This window comes from Crocuta crocuta, unplaced genomic scaffold (assembly GCF_008692635.1).
Source record: "Crocuta crocuta isolate KB4526 unplaced genomic scaffold, BGI_CrCroc_1.0 scaffold186, whole genome shotgun sequence".
NCBI classification, from domain to species: domain Eukaryota; kingdom Metazoa; phylum Chordata; class Mammalia; order Carnivora; family Hyaenidae; genus Crocuta; species Crocuta crocuta.
Genome location: NW_027551569.1, coordinates 6,808,983 through 6,831,980, shown reverse-complemented (window position 1 = coordinate 6,831,980; position 22,998 = coordinate 6,808,983). Strand labels below are relative to the sequence as shown.

The window sequence follows — 22,998 nt, the reverse complement described above, 5'->3', positions numbered from 1 at the left end:
TTGAGTTTTGACAAATTTAAAGAACAAAATTTCCAGCACCCCCAAAAAGTTCTCTAGCGCTACTCTGTACCTTACACTTCACCTTAGGCAGCACTGATGGGACTTCTGGCCAAAATGGACAATGAAAAACATAAATCTCACCATGTTGCGTGCACCCTGGCTTTAGAATGCTCCCGTATTCACCATTGCTTTCATAATAAAATCCGAAGTCTTTGGCATGACCTTTTGTTTTTCCTGAGCTGGCTTGACCTCTGTTTACCATTACTTGTTCTTCCACTCCCTTCCACTCTGCTTTCCTTCCATGTGGAGCTTCTTAGAACTGTGCTAGTGTGCCAGGCTCTTAACTTCTCCATGCTTTTGCATGTACATATTGTGCTCTAAACCTGGAGTTTCTTTTCTTTCTCTTATCCCCTTCTCCAACTAGTTAATTCTTGTTTACTTTTTAGAACTCAGCTCTGTATCTTCTCTTCCCCTTGTGTAAGATGGTTGCCTTCACATGTACCCCTGTAACATCTTGTACCAGCCTCTGCTGTAGCCATTATCCTATTGTATTTTGTCTGTTATCTTGTCTTCTTTCCTTCTAAACAGAGCTCATAATAATAGGAACTATGTCTTTTAACTTTGTATCTCTTAGCAAATAGTTGAAGCTCTAGAATATACAGTTCCACATTTCTGCCTTATTCATTTAACAAATTATAAACATTTTTCCATATTCCTACATACCTTATTACTTTTGATGCATAATTTATTAAAACTATTCCACTTCTGTTAGACATTTGTTTCTAATCTTTCAGTCTTATTATTAATAGAACTTTAATGAATGTTTTTGTATCAAGTACTTATTCTAGATAATTTCTTTTACAAAAATTTTTTTATGTTTATTTAAATCCTTAAAGTGGGGTATTTCAGTTGCAGAATAAGGACATTTTTAATGATTCCTGGAATATAGCCAATGGCTCTCTAAAATAGTTGTATAAAGGGGATTCTGGGTAGCTCAGTTGGTTAAGCATCCGATTTCGGCTCAGGTCATGATTTTGCAGTCTGTGAGTTTGAGCCTGCATTGGACTCTGTGCTGACAGCTCAGAGCCTGTACCCTGCTTCAGATTCTGTGTGTCCCTCTCTCTCTGCCCCTCTCCTATTCACACTGTCTCTCTCTCTCTCTCAAAAACAAACATTTAAAAGATTTTAATAGTTGCATAAAATGTGTACAAGAGCCTTGCAAGCACCAGCTACTTAATATTTTTGTTAGATTTAGTAGCTTTAATAAAATGTTTTAATATGCATTTTTGGTAGTGAACATGAGTATTTTTCCATATTAATTATATTTCTTCTTGTAAAAATTCTATTTTTGTCCTTTACTCATTTGTCTGTTTGACTCTTAAGGTTTTTCTTACCGATTTATATTATTCTTTTTTTTAAGTTTATTTATTTTGAGAGAGAAGGAGAGAGCACTTGCACGAATGGGGGAGGGGCAGAGAAAAAGGAGAGAAAGGACCCCAAGCAGGCTCTGCACTATCAGCGGGGAGCTGGACGCAGGGCTCAATCCCAGGACTGTGAGATAATGACCTGAACCGATATCAAGAATCAGATGGCCAACTGACTGACCACCCAGGCACCCCGTTCTTAAATATACTATAGATAATAATCCTTTCTCATATAAATACCGTAGGGGGGTGTTTTTTATTTTATTTTATTTTTTTAACAAATCTGTCTATTGCTTTCACTGTGTAGTGAAGAAAACACTTTGTGTTTTATTAATAGACATAATCCCAAGAGTTGTTAAGATATTTGGAACAGGTCTGGATAGCTGATGCTGTGTGTCTGGTGCTGATGTTGTGTGTTGGTACTAGAGTTGCCACAAACTACTCTTGTCAACCAGACAACAGAATTTTTCATGGAGATTTTTGTTTTTAATTAATGCCAGGGTTTTCCCCTACAGAAATTCAGTAGATGTGAGATGGGCCTGGGACATTTATATCTCAAGTGGTTAGTACCCTACTTTTTCAGGAAGGAGAAAAAAGAAAGGGTGGTACATGCTGGGGGGGTGATAGTGTTGAGGACAATTTTTTTTAAGGGGGTATTTTGTTTATTTATTTGTACTTAAACCTATAAACCAATTAGCCAAACTGATACTATTACCATGATACATTAAAATACAAAACATCTTTCTACAAATACTGGAATAATGAAGAAAATTAGGAGTTGTAGTAAAACAGCACAGAGGGCAGAGGAAACCAATGAGGCACATTATAGCTGACCCTTCACCATAATAGTTGAGGTTATTGATAAGTAAGACCTCACAAACTCAGAAAATACAAGTAATCCTTCATCACATATCTTTGTATTTTTACTTCCTATTCTTGAAGTTAGATTCTAGAACCTAAAGATATCCAAATTAGTATTCTATCTAGTTATCTATAGCCAGAAACATCTTTTATCATATTGTCCATAGCAGCCAATGCTACTGAAAACTCTTCGATTAGACTCCAATCAAATCTCCTCAACTGAAACAATAAGCATAATAAGAAACAATATCAAGGCAGAGACCCAGGACCCTAAAAGACAAATCCTAAGAGAAATAATACAGCCCCTGCCCAAATTGAGATCGAATACTATACTCATCATGTCACACATCTTCAGGCTGTGTGTTCACAGAGTACTTTGGGAATAAGCCCATTATTTGCTGGGTACTAAAAAGCTTAGCAGTTTGCTGTATTACACTGTGGCTTTCCCTCGCAGTTTCTAAGATAGACTCCAGGCCACTGACAGAATTTTGCTGGAACTGGGTCTGGGATTGCAGGGACTCCCCTCCACGGTTATGGAGTTCCAGGCTTGGGGGCACCAGATCTGACTCTTTCAGGAATGGTTGCTCCAAGACTGGCTGTTCCAGGTCTGGTTCCATCTTGGAAGTCTTCCAGAAGTGTTCATCAGGTATCCCCGATGATAGGAATAGAAGCCTGGATATTCTGTAGTTGCTGAGCTGTTACGAGTCATACTGTTGCTGTTCTTTGGTCAGTGGTTTTTCTGCCACCTCTTACGTTTCATTCTCTGGTTCTGGGACTAGGTCTTAACCTGCTTGTAGCTAAGATTCAGAATGTTGGAAAGTTCTTGTATCTGCTGGAGACTGAGGTATTTCTGTCTCTGAAATCTGTCATTGAGTACATATAGCTGGGCCCGAAAGAACACAGTTCTGATCTTCTGTTTCTTACCCTGGGCCGTATCTTCCTTCTCCGCTGTGCTCTCCTCTTCAAAAGTGGGTAGTGGTTTTACTCTGGGACTGGTGGAATAATCGGGGCTTTTCTGAATAAGCAGACCAAGAAGAGGAGAGAGGGTCTCCAGGTAGGGTGTCTCAACAGATGACATGCAAGGAAGCATACTTTTCTTCAGGCCCATCAATCTCAGGCACTGGAGAAGAGTCCCTAGAATTGGGTTCTTCAGGGCAAGGCAGGCATTGGTCCTGAGCTGGATCCACACTCATGTTGCTGAACTGAGAGTAGGGGGAAAAAAACAGAGAGAGATTACAAGAAAGGCCCAGGTTTATGTATCTTGGGGGAAGAGTTTAGAGAAATATGAAGATCTCCAGAGGTAAACATATCAGAAGGTGGGATGAAGTAGGTCACCACTGCAGTAGCAGGAGCCAGCCAGCCCAATCTAGCAAAAGGTCAAGGACACTTTTTTTCTCTTTTCTGAATAACCTAATTGAAATATAATTTACATACCATATAACTTGCCAATTTTAAGAGATTTTTAGCAAATTTACTGAGCTGTGTGACCATCACTTATTTCCCTAATGACTAATGATGTTCAGGATCTTTTCAAGTGCTTATGGGCCATTCATGTATCTTCTTTGGAGAAACGTCCAGATTTTTTGCTGATTTTTTTCTATTATTTGTCTTATTATTAAATTATAATTTATCATATTTTAAACATAGGATTTGCATATTTCTATCCAATGGTGTATCTTATTGTATTGTCTTGTATTTTTTTTAATTTATTTATTTTGAGAGAGATAGAAGCTGTGCTAGTGGGAAAGGGGCAGAGAGAGCCTGCCCAAGCAGGCTCGGCACAGTCCGTGCAGAACCCAATGTGGAACTCACAAACTGCAGGATCATGACCTGGGCCAAAGTCAGACACTTGACTGACTGCACTACCCAGGCAACCCTCCAGTGGTGTATTTTTGAACACAAAAAGTTTTTAAAAATAAAACACCTTTTTCTTTTATGGACCGAAAATCAGATTTTAATTTCTACCGATGTGTGAAAACATGATGGTACGCACATCCACTAAACCGTTTACTCTGGTCTCCAGCCTCCAGGGTCCTATAGACCACCCCCTCCTATGGGCAAACCACCAGGAACAATTGTAAGACCCTCTGCTCCTCCAGCAAGATCGTCTGTTCCTGTGACCAGGCCGCCTATCCCGATACCGCCGCCACCGCCGCCGCCGCCTCCTCCTCCCCCTCCTCCTCCCGTAATAAAGCCACAGTCGTCAGCGGTGGAACAGGAACGCTGGGATGAAGATTCTTTCTATGGCCTCTGGGATACAAATGATGAACAAGGACTGAATTCAGAATTTAAACCAGAACCTGGAACAATCCCAGCTGCTCCTGTGTTACCACCCCCACATGTTCACCCTTCCATTCCCCCTCCTGGCCCAATGCCTATGGGTATGCCACCGATGTCCAAACCACCACCAGTGCAGCAGACTGTTGATTATGGCCATGGCCGAGGTGAGTAATGATGACAGCTTTGTATTTGGAATTCTCAGGAAATTGTTAGCTTCAGCTTTGTCTTCTTTAAGCTTCATTCTTACAGTGTTTTATCCCTGATTTGGTTCACCAGATATGTCCACTAATAAAGTTGAACAGATACCCTATGGAGAAAGAATAACTTTGCGCCCAGATCCACTACCTGAAAGACCAACTTTTGAGACAGGTAGGAGTCCCAGAGAGATCAGTAATTTTAAACCTTTTAGGACCTAATTATCATGTGATTTTGATAAGGTTGTCTGGGCCTCCCTTTAATATAGCTGAAAGATTCATAGTTGAATTTAGGACAGTAATTTATACTAGTTCTTAAGTTAGATTTGCACTTTTCTACTTTATTTCAGAAAAGGGATATAGCTCTCACTTTGTACTAATTATCTTTGTAGAACATGCAGGTCAGCGTGATCGTTATGATAGAGATAGAGACCGTGAGCCTTATTTTGATCGTCAAAGTAATGTCATGGCAGATCATCGAGATTTCAAAAGGGATCGGGAGACACACAGAGACCGAGAGCGGGATCGTGGTGTTATCGACTATGACCGGGACCGATTTGATAGAGAACGCCGACCTCGAGATGATAGGTATGTGTTATGAAAAATACCCTTTTGCCGGGTGTACAAATTACCATAGACTTAAGTTCAGCAAAAGTCATTGTATCTAAGGGAAATTCAGTAAATGATGTATACTTCTCATACATGTTTGTGTAATTTGGAGAGGGCAAAGCAGTTCCAGACCAAACTGCAGGAAACTAGATGCTTGAGTTTTGTGAGCTTCAATTCCAGAGAATTAAATGGGAGATGGAGATAGCCTGTAAGGAAAGGAAATAGTATTGTCAGTAAAGGTGCAGTCATTACTTCGTTAGTAGGCAAACAGTGTGTTTTTGCAGTTCATGAGCCCTTTATATGTATGTGTGCAAGGCAGATCTAAATGGAAAAGTGGGGCACCTGGGTGGCTCAGTTGGATAAGCGTCTTGATTTTAGCCCAGGTCATGATCTCACAGTAGTGAGATCACACTGCATGTTGCTCCCCCCCACCCCCACCCCCGCACTGGGCATAAAGCTTGCTTAAGATTCTCTCTCTCCCTCTCTCTCTCTGCCCCTCCCCCCTCAAAAAAATAAAACAAAAGTAAAAGTAAAATAAAAATAAAAATATTGACTACATGTAGTAACTACCCATGGAGAAAATTGGGCAGATAGTGGTATTGCATTGTAATACAGAGACCTCCAATTGTTTTTTACTTGCTAAAGTACTTCCTTTAACAACTCTAGGAATCAGTCATATCGAGACAAAAAAGACCATTCCTCATCCAGAAGAGGGGGATTTGATAGGCCATCCTATGACCGGAAGTCTGACCGACCAGCCTATGAAGGACCATCCATGTTTGGAGGTAGAACAGTGCCTTATTAACTATGAGGATGTTGAGAATGCAAACCCTGGAGATGTTTCCCATTGTAGCTATGGATTTAAACTTTCAGAATAAAATGAACGCATAGATTTTTCAGAGATGGGCGCATTTTCATCAAAAATAGCAATGTAATTAATGAAAGAAAATAAATTATTCTTTGGTATTATTATAAAAGAAATTTTGGAAAATAGAAACAAAATCAGTTATAATCCCACCACCTTGCATACCACAACTATAATTTTGTATGTTTCTTCTCATTCTCTTTTCACGTACATATTAATGAAGTTGGAATCAGAGTGTAAATATAATTTCTTTATCATGTTTATTCTCAGTGATATGTAACACATACATCTTTCTATGTGTAAACCTATTATAATAATGGTTCTATGATATTCCATTGAGTGGATAAAATAGAAACTCTTATTGGACATTAAGGTTGCTTTTAGTTTTTCACTGCTGTACACTTAAACTAGAAATGCATACCTATTTATAAGAACAAGCTTTCCTAAGCTGGTAACTCTTGTTCTTAAAACTGCAAAGCCAGGGGGCGCCTGGGTGTAAGCTTAGTCGGTTAAGCATCCGACTTTCGCTTAGGTCATGATCTCACAGTTCATGGGTTCGAGCCCCGCGTCGGGCTCTGTGCTGACTGCCAGGTCAGAGCCTGGAGCCTGTTTCAGTCTGTGACTCCCTCTCTCTCTGACCCTCCCCTGCTCACGCTGTCTCTCTCTCTCTCTCCTAGAAATTAAAAAAAAAAAAAACAAAAAAATTAAAAAAAAAAACAAAAAACAAAAAACTGCAAAGCCAGAAGTTAAAGACTAACTATAAGTCATACTTGGGACTACCCAGCAAAGTGTGTATTATTTTTATACGCCCTGTTGCTTAACTTTTTCCCTAAATTTAATACAAGCAAAAATGAAATCAGTATTTTTCAGAACATTCCATTTGCCCAAAATCATATACTTAAATCTTTTCATTTTCTTGATTTCAAGAAATGTAGATTTATATTACTTTAAACTTTCTCTAGAGTGGCCCCCATATCATCATGAAGTATATTACCTTAGGGTGAGTGAAGAGAGTTAAAATTTTAAATAATTACTATATAAACAGTAATTTTGTTCAATTGCTGGAACCCTAGGAGAACGAAGAACTTACCCAGAGGAGCGAATGCCACTGCCAGCTCCTTCACTAAGCCACCAGCCACCTCCAGCTCCACGGGTTGAGAAGAAACCCGAATCTAAGAATGTGGATGATATTTTGAAACCACCTGGTCGAGAGAGCAGACCTGAGAGAGTAAGTCCTATGTAGTCATCTAGCTTTCTTGCAAATCAAAAGCTATCGGGAGATCTTTTTAATACCCTGAACAGAATTTTTCTACTTTACTGTGACATGGTAATAATATCAGATTCAAGGCATCTTATCATCTCCAAATCATCATATAAATTCATAAACTGCCTACCCTATAGAATTTAAGAAATTAGAACTTAATTGCTTGGCAAAAACAGATGTTGAAAATTTTAGAAAACAATTCATAAGAACTTCATTAATTGCATTTTGAAGAGGGGAGGGGAAGTGGATTTGGTTTTACGGTGTGTGGAACAAAAAGAGGGAGAATTAGGAGACTTGATTTATTTGGGCTTATTTTCCTTGTGACCTCCAAATATATATGTTCTTTTTTTTGTTTTGTTTTTGTTTTAATTTTGATTCCAGTTAGTTTAACAGTGTTACATTAGTTTCAGGTGTACAAGATCGTGATTCAACATTCAGCAATTCCATGCATCACCCAGTGCTCATCANCTTAAATTCCACATATGAATGAAATCATAAGGTGTTTGTCTTTCTCTGACTTATTTCACTTAGCATTATACTCTCTTGCTCCAATCATGTCATTGTAAATGGCAGATTTCATTCTTTTTTTATAGTTAAATAATACTCCATTATATATATATACCATATCTTATTTGTNTCTTATTTGCATATATAAAAATAAGTATAAATATGTATATATAAATAAATATACTAAAATATTATATATATTTATATATATACCACATCTTATTTATGCATTCATCTGTTGATGGATACTTGGGCTGCTTCCATATCTTGGCTATTGTAAATAATACTGCTATAAACATAGGAGTCCATGTATCCCTTTGAATTCATATTTTTGTAATTTTTGGGTAAATACCAGTAGTATGATTGCTAGATCGTAGGGTAGTTCTGTTTTTAACTTTCTGAGGAACCTCCATACGATTTTCCACAGTGGCTACACCAGTTTGCATTTGCACCAACAGTGTACAAATGTTCCTTTTGCTCCACATTCTTGCCAACACCTGTTGATTCTTGTGTTGTTGATTTTAACCATTCTGACAGGTGTCAGATGTATACGTTCTTAAATTTATATTGCAGAATAATTAGATTCTGTCTCAGTAAACTGGTACTAGTGATTTCCATCAGATATTTTGACTACATGTGACTACGTAAATCACTGTTGTAAAGTCTATTTCATCTAGCTATTAGTATAACTACTCCAGCTTTCCTGTGGTTACTTGTTTGTATGATTTCTCTTTTTGCATCCTTTCACTTTCAGTCTATTTGTCTTTGAATCTAAAGTGTGTCTCCTTTAGGGAGGTGGGGGGGGATGGGCTAAATGGGTGATGGGTATTAAGGAGGGGACTGGTTATGAACAGCACTGGTTATGATGAATCACTGAATTCTGCTCCAAAAACCAGTCTTACACTATATGTTAACTAACTAGAACTTAAATAAAAATTTGAAAATACAAAATAAAGTATGTCTCCTTTAGAAACCACAGCATAGGGGCGCCTNTAACCACAGCATATAATTGAATTATGTTTCTTAAGGCAGTCTGACAATTTCTGCCTTTAATTGCATTGTTTAATCCATTCACATTTTATTGTTATTGACATAGTTAGCTTAATTCCATTTTTGAGTTACTCAATTCTATAGAGCTAAAACTGACTTTTGTACTGTAAAAAAAAATTTTTTTATGTTTATTTATTCCTGAGAGGCAGAGAGAGTGTGAGTGAGGCAGGGGCAGAGAGAGAGGGAGAAACAGAATCTGAAGCAGACTCCAGGCTCTGAGCTGTAAACACAGAGCCCGATGGGGGGCTCGAACTCACGAATTGTGAGATCATGACCTGATCCAAAGTCAGACACTTAACCGATACAGCCACCCAGGCACCCCTGACTTTTGTATATTGATCTTATATCATGCAATGTTGCTAAACTCTTTTATTCTAATTAATTCTTAGTGGATTCCCTAGGATTTTTTTATATACAAGGTTAGGTCATCTGCAGATAGAGAAGGTTTAACTTCTTTTATAATCTGAATGCTTTTTTTTTCAATTGCCTCATTGTCGGGCTAGAACCTCCAGTACAGTGTTGAATGAATGTGGTGAGAGTGGACATCTTTGTTTATTCTGGATCTTAGAAAACTTTCAGTATTTCACCATTAAGTATGATGTTAGCTATGGGTTTTCAGTAGACCCCTTTATCAGATTGAAGAGATTCCCTTCCCTTCCTAGTTTGTTGAATGTTTTTTTCATCATGAAATAATGTTGAATTTTGTTGAGTGCTTTCCCTGCATTAGTTGAGATTTTTGTGATTTTTTCCTTTTTAATGTGTGTGATTTTATTCTTTTTTATGTAATTTTTGCTTTTTTTTATTCTATTGATAATGATATATTGATCACAGTAATTGGCTTTTGGATGTTAATACATCCCTGGGATAAATCCCATTTAGTCATGGTGTATAATTCTTTTTATATGTTGCTGGATTCTCTTTGCCAGTATTTTGTTAGGGATTTTTGCATCCATATTCATAAGAGATATCTATAGTTTTCTAGTGATGTTTTGTCTGCTTTTGGCATCAGGGTATCTGCTTGATTTGAAATGCTGGCCTCACAAAATGAGTAGGGAGTTCCTTCCTGTTCTATTTTTTGGAAGAGTTTATAAAGAGTTCTTTAAATGTTTGTTGGAATTCAGTGATGTAGGCATCTGGGCCTCTGAGCTTTTCTTTGTAGGTAGTTTTTTGATTACTAAATCAGTCTCTTCACTTGTCACAGGTCTATTCAGATTGTCTGTTTTTTCTGGGGGCAATTCCAGTTGTCTTTCTAGGGATTTGCCTGTTTCACCTAAGGTATCTAATTTGTTGGTATACAACTGTTCATAGTATTCCTTTATAACCATTTTTTATTTCTATAAAGTTGGTAATGATGTCACTCCTTCATTTCTGATTCTTTTCTTTCTTTTTTTTTTAGGCTGTCTAGCTAAAGGTTTATTAATTATGATAATCTTTTCAAAGAACTAGCTTTTGGTTCCATTGATTCTTCTTTTTTGTTTTTCAGTTCTGTATTTTATTGACTTCTGCTCTATTATTTCCTTCTTTCTGCCTATTGTAGTTTAATTTATTATTTTTCTAGTATCTGAAGGTGGAAGGTTAGGTTCTTGATTTAAGATCTTTCTTCTTATTAATATAGGCATTTATAGCTATCAACTTCCTTATATGCACTGCTTTAGCTGCATCCCATAAGTTTTGGCATTTTTATTTATCTCAAAGAATTCTCTGATTTTTAAATTTCTTCTTTGACCTGTTGGTTATTTAGGAGTATGGTGTTTAATTTCTACATAGTTCTGAGTTTCTCAAATTTTTTCTTACTATTCATTTCTAATTCAATTCCATGTGGTCAGAGACATACTTTGTATTATTTCTTTCCTTTCAGATTTGTTAAGGTTTGCTTCGTGGACTGTCACATGGTGTATCCTGGAGAATGATAGGTCACTTAACTATAAGATCTCATTGTAAAAAAATCTCTGAGTGATTGTTTTGGTTTTTCATTGTGTTTCAGATTGTTGTTATAATGAGAGGACTGCCCGGCAGTGGAAAGACACATGTTGCAAAGCTTATTCGAGTGAGTATGGGAAAGCCAAAGAATTGGTTGCCTTTAGCCATTTTCCTTCATGCCATCGACATGATATCAATTCAGGTATTTCCCAGTTGATCCATTTTTGTTGGCCCATATGGGAGATGCTATCCCATAAAAGTTTTGATCTGCTTCGACAAGTATTTTTGCCTTCACTTGATTTGAAACCACCAGATTGCATATTATTTAGCCATGAGAAAGAACTTCGGTGTGAACATTCATTAATATATTCTATAAATTCTCTTTAACTCTCGTGACTGTATGATTCTTAGGATAAAGAGGTAGAATTTGGAGGACCTGCACCCAGAGTCCTAAGCTTGGATGATTACTTCATCACTGAAGTGGAAAAAGAAGAAAAAGACCCAGATTCTGGAAAGAAAGTGAAGAAGAAGGTATGGCATATTCCTCTCAGATTACGTATCTATTCTTTAACAGTATTGAAAGGAAAACATGTTCAGAGAGTAATGTGGCTTTGTTTTTTAATGTTTATTTCTTTGTGGTGGGAGAGGGGGATGGGGGGGGGGGTCAGAGAGAGAGAGGGAGACACAGAATCCGAAGCAGGCTCCAGGCTCCGAGCTGTCAGCACAGAGCCCGACATGGGGCTCGAACTCATGAACCACAAAATCATGACCTGAGCTGAAGTCAGATGCTCCAGTGACTGAGCCATGCAGGTGTCCCAGTAATGTGGCTTTTTTGAAGACAAAGAAAGACTTCTCTTTTTTGAACACAAATTTTAATACATAGGTGAAAGGAAAGACCACAAAGTTATCTCTATCTTGGTGCTAACCAGGGAAGAGGTTTAGGAAGGTTCTTTGTCTTTGCTAACTCCATATATCTTCTGGGGTGTCTTAGGTAATGGAATATGAATATGAAGCTGAGATGGAGGAGACCTACCGCACCAGCATGTTCAAAACTTTCAAAAAGACTCTGGATGATGGCTTTTTCCCCTTTATCATCCTGGATGCCATCAACGACAGAGTTAGACATTTTGACCAGTTTTGGAGTGCAGCAAAAACCAAGGGATTTGAGGTAAAAGAACTTTAGAGCACTTTGTGTTATCATGTACATGCTAATTTGTTTGCTTAGTCACTATTCATTCTTTCTTAGGTATATTTGGCTGAAATGAGTGCAGATAACCAGACTTGTGGCAAAAGAAATATTCACGGAAGAAAGCTGAAAGAAATAAATAAGGTGATTTTTGGAAGCATAGGAGGTGTTGTATTCTAAACTTCCTTTGTTTGTGTGATCACAGTTGTCTGGAAATAATTGTTTATCCCCTTTTCTTTCAGAAAATCTTTTCTACCTTCTTTAGTAAATGTTTCTTATCCTTTGTATCTAAGTGAAAGAGGTGTGGCCTACTGCTTCCTGGAACTAGCCTGTTAGACTTCACAGTATTAGTTAAATTTGTCTTAGATGCTCACTTGGTCTTTCTTTGAGTAGTTTCCCAGGATAACTTGACCTCCTGAATCTCTCAATAGATGGCTGACCACTGGGAAACTGCACCTCGTCATATGATGCGTCTGGACATTCGTTCTCTGCTACAAGATGCTGCTATCGAAGAGGTGAGTGTCCTTTGCCTCGAAAGCAGTGCAAAAGGGACCTCTTTTGCACCTGCTTGATTTTGAAAATATTTTAAACTACAGAAAAGTCACATGAGTAGTATAAGAACACCTATACAACATTCATTGAGATTTACTGATTGTTAATATTTTGCCACATTTTTCTCTATACAGATAGATATGTCTTCTTACTACTACTAGTACCACTGTTATTGTAGAACTATTTAATAATTAAATTGTAAACCTCATAACCTTTAACCTCTCACCCCTAAATACATTATTTGAGTAGGTATCTTCCGAGAACAAGGGCATTCTCTTAACAGAACTGGAAGTCTCAATTATCAAATTCAGGAAATTTAATACTGATAAAGTACTATATTAAGTAATACAAATTCCTGAATTATCTCAAATATAGTCCCGTGTTCACATTTCACCAGATGTTCCCATAATGTGCTTTAGAGTAATTTTTAAAAATCTAGGACCTGGTCCTTTAACATAAAAAATACTTTCTCAGCCATGTCATTGTCAGGAAAAAACAAAGAATTTTTGTAGCTATGTATAGGCCAGTTGTTTTGTAGAATGCTCCTCAATTGGGTTTTGTCTGGGTGTTTCAACATGATTAGTTTTAAGTTCAACATTACCAGGAATGCTACATAAAATGATGCGGGATCCTCAGTGCATCATATTAAAAGCCATATGATGTCATTTTATTTCATTCCTGGTGATGGAAATGTTGATCATTTGGTTGAGGTGGTATCCATCAAATTTTTCTGCCTTTGTCTCTTTGTAATAATCTGTAGGGAGATACTTTGTTAATATCCTGTTCCTCAACAGATTTTTCACTCTGATAATTTTTGCCTAAGTCAGTTATTAACTCACTGGAAGTAAATCTTTATCATGGAAGAAGAGAGAGTTTTTCTTTTTAATCAGTTGTGTACTTCTCTTTGGTTTGACAACCTGTGGGTGAGAGTTTTCTATATTTAATGTATTGTATTTTTATGTGTTTTGTCTCCCAAAGTCATTCCTCAACCCATTTCCTCTGCCCCAGTTATTCATTCTCCAGAGACTTTCTCNATTGTATTTTTATGTGTTTTGTCTCCCAAAGTCATTCCTCAACCCATTTCCTCTGGTCTCTGCCCCAGTTATTCATTCTCCAGAGACTTTCTTACCAAACATTTCCATGACAATAGATAATTCTCACTTCTGTTTCTTAATTTTACAGCCGTATATGACTTAGTTGATCCATGTCCACCTTCTTTACAACATTTTTCTTTTGGCTACTGTGAGTCCACCTTCTCCCAGTTTTCCTTCTGCCTCTCTGTCCATCCCTTTCAGTCTTCTTTGCTGGCTTTTCTTGCTACTCAGCCCTTAAATGTTGGTGTTCCTTAGTGCTCTGTCTGAGGCTCTTAGCATTCTGCACATTTGATACAGATAATCTTTCTGGTAGCTCGGATTACCACATATGTGCCCTTGATAATAAATTGTCAAGACTGGAATGAGTTTTAGCAGTATCTTAACAATAATTAAATCTTAGTAGAAGGGTTTTGGGTGATTTTTATAATTGTGCCATTATTTTCCAAATTCTCTACCAAAAAACATATATTACTTTAGTGCATCTCAAATGCAGCCTATCCAGTAAGTAAATTATACAAACCTGTTCCTCTTCTGGTATTCACTTAGTAATTAGACCCACCAATCACTTGGTTGCTGAAACCTTGACTCTTAGTACCTATGTTACCTTTTGCTCTTTATTCTGTTATACCAGCTTTCAACTTTATCCCTCCCTTATCTCTTGGAGGGAGATAGGCTCCATGTAGCCAGGCTCCAAGTTCTGTCAAGTTTACCTTATAAACACTTTTCTAATCCATCTCCTCTCTGTTAGCATTGCTTCCATTCTGGGCCAAGCTAATGTCATCATACTTTTCACTATGTCCTCTCTTAGATTTTGAAATTTGAATCATACACCGGTTTTACTTGATTGGAAAAATACCTGATAAAAGTTTAAAAAGGAATCCTAGTAACCCATAGGCATTGAAAAGAGGTAATCATCAATTTAGAGTAGATTATTATTCTCAAGTTCATAGGGAATTATAACAATGGATTGCCCAAGAAAATGAAAGGCAGGAATATCATTCTGTCTTTTATAGTTCTATTTCATAGTTTAGGATTTAAACTTCCTTTGGATGTAACAGTGAGTCTGTGCTGTCTTACTCCGTGCAACTGTGCTTGTTTCAGATCTCAGTGGGGAACTCGACATTTTCCTAAATGTTAACTCGTTATTTTTTATTGGGATGGTGTAGGTAGAGATGGAAGATTTTGATGCAAATATTGAAGAACAGAAGGAAGAAAAGAAAGATGCAGAGGAAGAGGAAAGCGAACTGGTAGGAGACAGACCAACCACTTTGAACAAAGTGTCTCTATTAAAATCCTTAAGGGTTTAATATCAGATCTGTGATCAGATTCATGCTGTTGATATGCACCTTAATGGTCAGAGTTTCATAATCATCTTTAAGGAGATTTTTGGATACTTTTTATTTTTCCCCTGACCAAAAGAACCCTCTACTGTGCTGCTATATGAAAATTTTAAGAATGCTAAGAAACTTACCCTTCCAGTCACTTGTCTATGTGTGGGTGGCTGTAGGGGAGTATACTTTTCAAGAATATCAATTACATATGAAAGGGCATTCTCACATTCCAGCAGATATGTGGTACAGCCAACCCACCGTATGCATAATTGTCTCGTCTTTGCTACAAGATTTCAAAACTGAGTTTCTGTCAACTGAGGCAGAAGATCTTCTAGAATGAGGAGGCAGAGGGTTGCCACTGACTGCTGGATTTGTTCTTCTGCATTTTATCCTATTAAGTGATGGGGACAATGATTTGACTGTGTAGGCAATGCATTTAGAGGCTTCGTAGTGTGAGTTCAAAGTTCCCGTGTACCTACTGTAAATGCTTATGATCACACCTCTGTAGAGATGTTTGCCTTACCCTGTCATTGAAAAATACGCGACCTGTAGAGTTATGTTACTTTTCGGTGTTTGCTAATGAGACACAGAGATTAGCAATGCCTTGAAATAGTGTTGCTTTTTAAATTCAAAACATTATTTGATTTATTTAATACTTCAGCCCTTGCTAAAGCTGCTTCTCATATTCTTCTGAAAATGTACAAAGCGAGAACCCTGATTCCCCTAGAGAAAACAGAATCTAAGAAGTGGTCCCATGAAACCCATGTGTGATATAGAGGACTCTGAGAAGAAACTGTGTGTACATAGATATGGTGTCAACCTCTACATTCCAAGATTTCATATGCGGATTAAAAAATAAGCTTTAAAGATAATGGCATTTGAGTCTCAGTATGTTTTTTTTTTCTTTAAACAGAGTATTTTTCTTAATTAGGTTGTTTTTTGACATATATGATCTAAAATTTAGTCAGGAAGTTCATTTAAAGGTCCACGCTGTTCTGGAATATGGCTAATGACCTGTTAGCTCCTTGCAGCGTGTGTACTAGAAAGTGATCATGTGAGAATTCTATAATGTTAGTTTTCTGAAGCTCCGTCTTCCTTTTGTGGAGATTTCAGTTCAGGATGTGGTTCATAACATCTGATTGGTGTAGGTATAGGTCAAAGCTTGGAACTTTTCATTGAATGTACTAATTATTTTGAAAAGCAAAACATGCTGTAATAGTCTATTTTTACACCAGAAACATGGCAAAGAACCCTTAAAACTCTACCCTGCTGGACTGTCCCTTTTATTTCCAAACGGCCTAACATTTCAAGCAGTGAGAAGATGATACAGTTTTAAGGAAGAACAGGGTGGTTCCAGCAGAAGGAAATTAATATACTCATTTTGTTTATCTTTATGTTATAAAACTTCTCTTAACCCATTCAAAAATGCAGAATCCAGATCTTCTACTATTGGGTTCTATTCCAGCAGTAAAAGATTCTTGGAGATTTTAACCAAAGGGTTAAGAGCAAGTCTCACGTCATTCAGACCATTTTCAAGGAATTCTCAATAAACTTGGCATTCTCTACTCTGTGCTGATCAATGCAACTGGGTAAAATCTAAACTTTTCTTGGTTAAGAGAATCCTTTTTGGAGATCATTGGTATCATATTTTTCCTTCCTCAGTGCTTTAGCAAACCTAGTAGATATGATTCAGAGTTTATAAATCTATTATTCTAGCGATGCTTAGAGTTTTCAGATGATTTTTGAGCTATCACTTGTACAGATTTCATCAGTACTTTTAGCACCGTCACTTCAGCATAGCTTTGTCTTGGTTTGTTCTAGAAATGTATTTGGGAAAGAGGGTATGACATATAACCTGAAGTACTACCTAATAAGTTGAAAGTGAATTTTTAGTTTGGCATAAACACTAGAGATGTACAAAACCTGTAGGTTTCCTAGAAGGATTCTGATGTTCCAGTGCTCTTACACAGCAGTTATTGTCATGAAACGTTCGATATACTTTCCACCTTACCTTTGTGTCAGTCTGTTCCATGACCTTGAATATTCCCAATGGTAGAAAGATCTATTAATTGTCAAAAGAAGATTCTGACACCTTTGATGAATCTGTTCTATTTAGTAAGTCCTAATACTGAAGTTCTGTATGTTAGGGTCTAATCAAGAACAGGGTCCAAATGAAGGAAAAGAGGAATCATCACCATACACGTGCTAGTGAATAAATAAAAAGGATTACTACATAATTAAATAGGGACATTGGAAAATTTGAAAATCTTATGGGACTTTGTTTGAAATAAAGCACCCAGTTATTTTATTAAATAAGATGTAAATTGCTTGTGGAGATTTCTGGTTTTTCGTATAATAGGAAAATGTCATTTTAAAAGACATTGAAAATAATTATCTGGGTTCCAACTGATGCAGAAGAAATGCTCTCACACTGATTCAGTGACACCAGCCTTTGTAAGATCTAACTGGCAAATGGGTTGAGTCATTTTTAAATGAAGTTGGAACTTCATAGTTGTGTTCAGTGATACCATTGTTTTCTTCTTTCTTTTGAGTACTTTAAAGTTACACCGAAATATAAAGTAGCTGTCTTGAAGAACACTCTTTGTACCTCATGGCTACTGTCACTTGAGAATTGTAGTTGTATTTAGAAAATAAGCTAGCTAGTTGTTATAAGTCTTCTGCTACTCTGAATGATATTAATACTAGCACAGAAACGACCGTACGTCCTCACCATATTTACTATTCAACTGTTGTTGAGACTACAGCCGTGTGTCCTGAACTGTAGCTGCCTCAAAGCGCCTTCATGATACTATTCTGAAGTGACTACTCTGAAATCTGGGCAGGGAAGTTTGGTGAATTTGGTAATTCAGTTTCTTCAGAGATAATGATACTGTGTTTTCCCTAAGGATATATATATATATATATATATATATACATATATAACTAGTGAGTGGAAACTGAATCCGTTCCCAGTTTTAATGCTTTTCCAGTTCAACAGTGATATGCATGTATGTGTCTCTTTCTAACCCTTCGAGCTTCTCTCTGTGTGCGATTTAGGGTTACATTCCGAAAAGCAAATGGGAGATGGACACATCTGAGGCCAAGCTAGGTGGGTATTTCCTTTTTCCTGTTTTTATATGTGATACCTGGTGGTAATGGTCATAGATCTTTCTGCTGACAGAAGAAAAAATTTCTCCCAAATTTCTGCTTGAAGCCAAGATTCTTGGCCTACCTTACATCCTCAGTCTATTGTGCTAGCCACATCTTGTTTAACTAGTTATATCTTGTGACAGAGTGAAAGAAGAGTATTTTAGAGGAACTGCCTTCAACACCACTTCAGGGTTTTAGAGTAAGCGGAAGTATGATGAATTTAGCAACAAAATGCTGTCACTTCTAAAATCTGTTCTGTTATATTAATCAGAAATGTTGGTGCTGATGAGATTTCTGCTTTTTTAAAAGAACATTTGACTGCAGTCTAAAGTTGAACCTGATTATGAATACCTTGGGTAATAATAGTAGTAGGAATAATAAATACTGAAGTTTAAACATTAACCTAAAGGCAGTTATTTTCCTTGTATAATAAATTAGAGTTTCTGGGTTATGGGGAGGTAGATATGTAATTTAGGTTTTTGTGGAACGTGCTTTGTAAGATTGAAGTTTCCTTCAAGTTGTTTTTAGTGCCAGATTACAATGTAAACTGTTAAAATGATTGTCTACATCAAAACTTGGAGTTGTTTAATGTGAACTATCCCGTCAAACAGAACATCATACATATCCAATGGATTTCCTCCAATATTTCATGGTCATAATGGCAAAACTTTTTTTTTTTCTTTTTCTTTTTTCACCTCACTTAAAGAGAATCATTTAACACATTGATCAAGATGTATTAATAAATAATGTAAGAAAATGAGATGAGGACTTTCTAGAAGATTGACCTTACTAATGTATGTAGTATGACTGTCAGTCTCTTCATTTCTCTTTCTGGTATCATGCTGTTACTCCAAAACTGAAGTAACTTTCTAAATATCTTAAGTTCCTAGAAGAAATCTGAGTGATTTAGCTGCTTCACTGTTTGGGACACACTGTGTTTCTGACATAAGAGGAGTGCAATTCAGACACAATTGCATAAGTTTTGCCTTTTATTTTGCTCACCTGATCATGATAGCAATTGAGGTTCTCTAGGTCCTATGTAAAAAGTAGTTCCATAAACTTCATTGTTACTATATTATTGGGAGAGGTTCTTTTTACAGTCTAGAATTTTTTTCTAGTGTATGATATGTGAAAGTTATATGTGGCTGCTGACATATTCTTATGCTAGTCTTCCCTCCTTGGGAAATCTTAGTCAATGATCTCTTCCTCTAAACTTTCAAAGCATTTATAAATGTTTAAGTGCAATTAAATATGTAGGAAAATAACAATCACAAATTACTTTTTAAAGAATAATGGTTAGGTCTGCTTATTTTGATATTAGAGTAAGTCTCTTTGACGTTCTGTACTTTGAGAATAACTTGTAAGATTGTAAGATCATTTCCTTCTTTTGGTTCTCTAAATAGCAATTATCTTTTGGGGCAAAAAGAGATCATAATAAAGACAAGAGGATTCTAAAAGTGATAAATATTTTAGCCAAGCATATAATGTTCAGAGGCATTACGAATACATGATCTAGGATAATGCCTTTTTAATCTTGAGCCAGTCCATTTTCTGTTTTTCTTTCTAATTTCTGAAGAGAAAGGAAAATGGAATTTAGCTGTGATGACTACTCAAGAAAAAAGGATATTGAACTTGGTACTGATTTCTGGAAAAAAATTCTGGCCTGTCTACCATTTGCTTCTCAGAAAATTTTTTTTTATACAAATTCACTCCAACTTAAAGAGTGTTAGGCAATTGATTTCAGAAATCGATTTGTTAAATGATATTTATTTATTTATTCAGTTAAAGGCATTGAAGGTGTAGTAATGAATCTAGAAAATAAATCCTAACATGTTTGCTGCTGCTGCTGCTGCTGATTTTAGTAAGAGTGACAGTGATGTTTTATATAATAACTGGCATCTTGCACCACAGTGTTATTTTGAGAGCTAATCTACCTGTGGAGGAAGACAAATTGAGTGTCAGCATCCTTGAAAGTGCTTGCTTCTTTGAGACTGGTGTATGGAGCCAAATGAGAAGAGTCTTCTCCAAAACATGAGGCTCTTCATCGAAGAATTAGCCTATTATAGTGCCCTTCCCTATCACAAAAAATTCAATAGATTTGATCACAGGGTACAATTTATTTTTCTAGTACTTTACCAACTTTCTTGAATTACTTTTGATAACATGATTATGCTGGATGGAAACATACTAAGCTTCATCAGTGTAACACACTGAGCCAGAAGTGCTAGGTTTGTAACTGAGGAGTTTTGATTTCCAAATGAGTCTGCCAGTGAGAAAGTACTCGTTTACCTTTCATGCAGCTGGTTAAATCTCATTGCAGATTCTTGATCTATGTTAATTAAGTACAGTATGCAGTTCAGCCAATGTCTGATTGTTAAATTTGAAGTGGTGTAATTTTAGAAAGATTCAGAACTGGCCTGAAATACATCTGGCATCGGTGTCGTGGAGTTGTTAAAGACTGCCTGTGGCCCACTTCAATTGCACCTGACTGGCTCCTTCTCAGCTGGTACACAGGCACCCTGATGCAAGGGTGGGTGTTAACATGCCACATCGGATGCTGGGGTTCAGCACTGAAGCTACTTAAATTCCGATGACGCAATTTTGGTTTCTCAAATTGTGAGAAACTGAAAGAAGTTTTGAGACGTATCCTAATTTAGGTTTCTTCATACCAAATACTTTTACTTTTCTCATCTGTCCATTTGTCTCTGCTTATGAGTTATTGTGTATTGGCCTTCTATATGTCAGGCAATATCATCTCTTCACGGTTGGAATGCAGTTATTATTCATACAGGCACATGACCCTTGTCTGTTTATCATGAACAGATTTTCAGAAACACCATTTATGTTTAGAAAATGCATAGGTGTATGTCTACAAAAATCTTCTGTTGTGCTATAATATATACTGTTCTGAAGATGTGGGAAAATTCTGTGACCTGCCATGTTGGATATTTAAACCTTCACCTTCATCGTAAAACTTCATCTTTTGAAATTAAAACCTCTGAAAATCCTTAGTATGAGTGTATGGGATACCAGCCGTCTGTTGTAATTAACACCCCAAATTCCTCTTCCCTTACCTTATGCCATACATCTGTGTGTTTGGGTTTCCAGGATGCCATGTGGAAGAGGTATGAACCTTTCTTCAGCCCCAAGAAGGAAGCTTTAAACATGCTGTGCACAATGAAATTTCAAATTAAACATTACACACAAGGGTGTTCAGACTAGAAGTTCATGTTCTTCTGATCTTCCTTGTTACAAATATGGGACTCCTGGTCTGTAACTCCTGTCACATACCCAGTGTATGAGGAAAAGTTCTTGCAGTTTTCACATTGCCCTTCTGCATCGCTGCCTGGCCATGCTCTGTTCTGGGGATTCAGATATGAAATTATTCCTTTGAAGTATGTTAATGTCAAAGTTGATCTTAAGTTTGGAAATCCTCTTAGGTTTATATAATATACTAAGTATGTTAGAGTTTCCTACTCTTTTGGTAATACTGTATACTGTTGACCTAGAACAGTTTTATTGTTTGTGGGGCTTCATTGGGTCTATAATACCATAATCTATGTCCCTGTGCAATCAAGGGATCACTTGTTTAAGCATTTATATATTATGGCCTGTCATATACATGAAAATAGAGCCATTTGGTACAGGATGTGATTTACAGAGGAGATTAGGAAACTGTTTCTGTTGAACTCATCCATGTTAAAATTTTTCCAAAGTGATATGATAAAGTTTTATTGAGTTTTGTAAAGTGTTGTAGTTTGCCTTGCGGATTTTTCAATCATACTTTTACGGGGGAGGGTTTTAGGAAATAAAAGCTTTGACAAGTATGTGAAATCTTAGTGGTTTTTGAAGCCTCTATGGTATGGTACAGTCAGTTGTGTGTGAATCTTTTTACATTTGAAGCATAAANGTTTTGTAAAGTGTTGTAGTTTGCCTTGCGGATTTTTCAATCATACTTTTACGGGGGAGGGTTTTAGGAAATAAAAGCTTTGACAAGTATGTGAAATCTTAGTGGTTTTTGAAGCCTCTATGGTATGGTACAGTCAGTTGTGTGTGAATCTTTTTACATTTGAAGCCTCACCTCCCTCTCCCTCCCGCCACGGCTTCCATTGTGCTTTTCTTTTCATATCAAGTTTTCTCCAACTTGGTGCCTAAAAGACTTCTATTATATAAACTCTACACCTTTGTGGAGTTTAATGAGATGTGATTATTGTGTATTTCTGACATTTTTAGGGTTTTTTTTATAGACTTGCTTAATAATAGTGTGTGTATGTAACCGCAGATGATTCAAAAATTCAGTGCTTCAATGTAGTTAAAAATATTTATAACTCCTAATATTCCACATATAGAATTCAAAATCAGGATTAAATAACCACTAAAAAAGATGACACATTTTCATCGCGTGTTCTTCTTGCAGACACCTAAACTTCTGTCTCCTAGTTTCTGAATCCACAATCTCTTCATTTAAGTGGTTACAGTTTGGGGCCTTTGGGGAGCCTAGCCCTCTCAGATTGAGGATTCAGAAAGAAAATTTTAGATCTGGTCACTTTTGGCTGACTAGTTCTTAGCCAAATGGTCAACAGTACTTCATAATATAACCAAAGAAAATGGTGATCTGTACAGTCAGCTTACTCAGAAACATTAACTTATGGCAAATCCTCGTACAACGGTCAAAATCTTAAGGAACTGTTCATCTAAAACCTTCTTTAAA

The 22,998-nt window shown here is 36.8% G+C and overlaps 1 protein-coding gene and 1 pseudogene across 1 annotated transcript in view; one reads left to right on the top strand and one right to left on the bottom strand.

Moving 5' to 3' along the window:
• The window catches only part of YLPM1 (YLP motif containing 1), a 72,737-nt gene that overhangs the window by 36,228 nt on the left and 13,511 nt on the right, over nt 1-22,998 (top strand). The window contains exons 8-19 of the mRNA XM_077750646.1: nt 4,309-4,729; nt 4,842-4,934; nt 5,152-5,347; nt 6,035-6,153; nt 7,307-7,461; nt 11,039-11,101; nt 11,386-11,505; nt 11,966-12,142; nt 12,221-12,304; nt 12,592-12,675; nt 14,973-15,053; nt 18,195-18,246. Coding sequence (XP_077606772.1) covers nt 4,309-4,729; nt 4,842-4,934; nt 5,152-5,347; nt 6,035-6,153; nt 7,307-7,461; nt 11,039-11,101; nt 11,386-11,505; nt 11,966-12,142; nt 12,221-12,304; nt 12,592-12,675; nt 14,973-15,053; nt 18,195-18,246 — 1,645 coding nt within the window. The remainder of the gene's footprint in view (nt 1-4,308; nt 4,730-4,841; nt 4,935-5,151; nt 5,348-6,034; nt 6,154-7,306; nt 7,462-11,038; nt 11,102-11,385; nt 11,506-11,965; nt 12,143-12,220; nt 12,305-12,591; nt 12,676-14,972; nt 15,054-18,194; nt 18,247-22,998) is intronic.
• On the bottom strand, nt 2,627-3,478 carry LOC144220421 (homeobox protein NANOG-like; annotated as a pseudogene).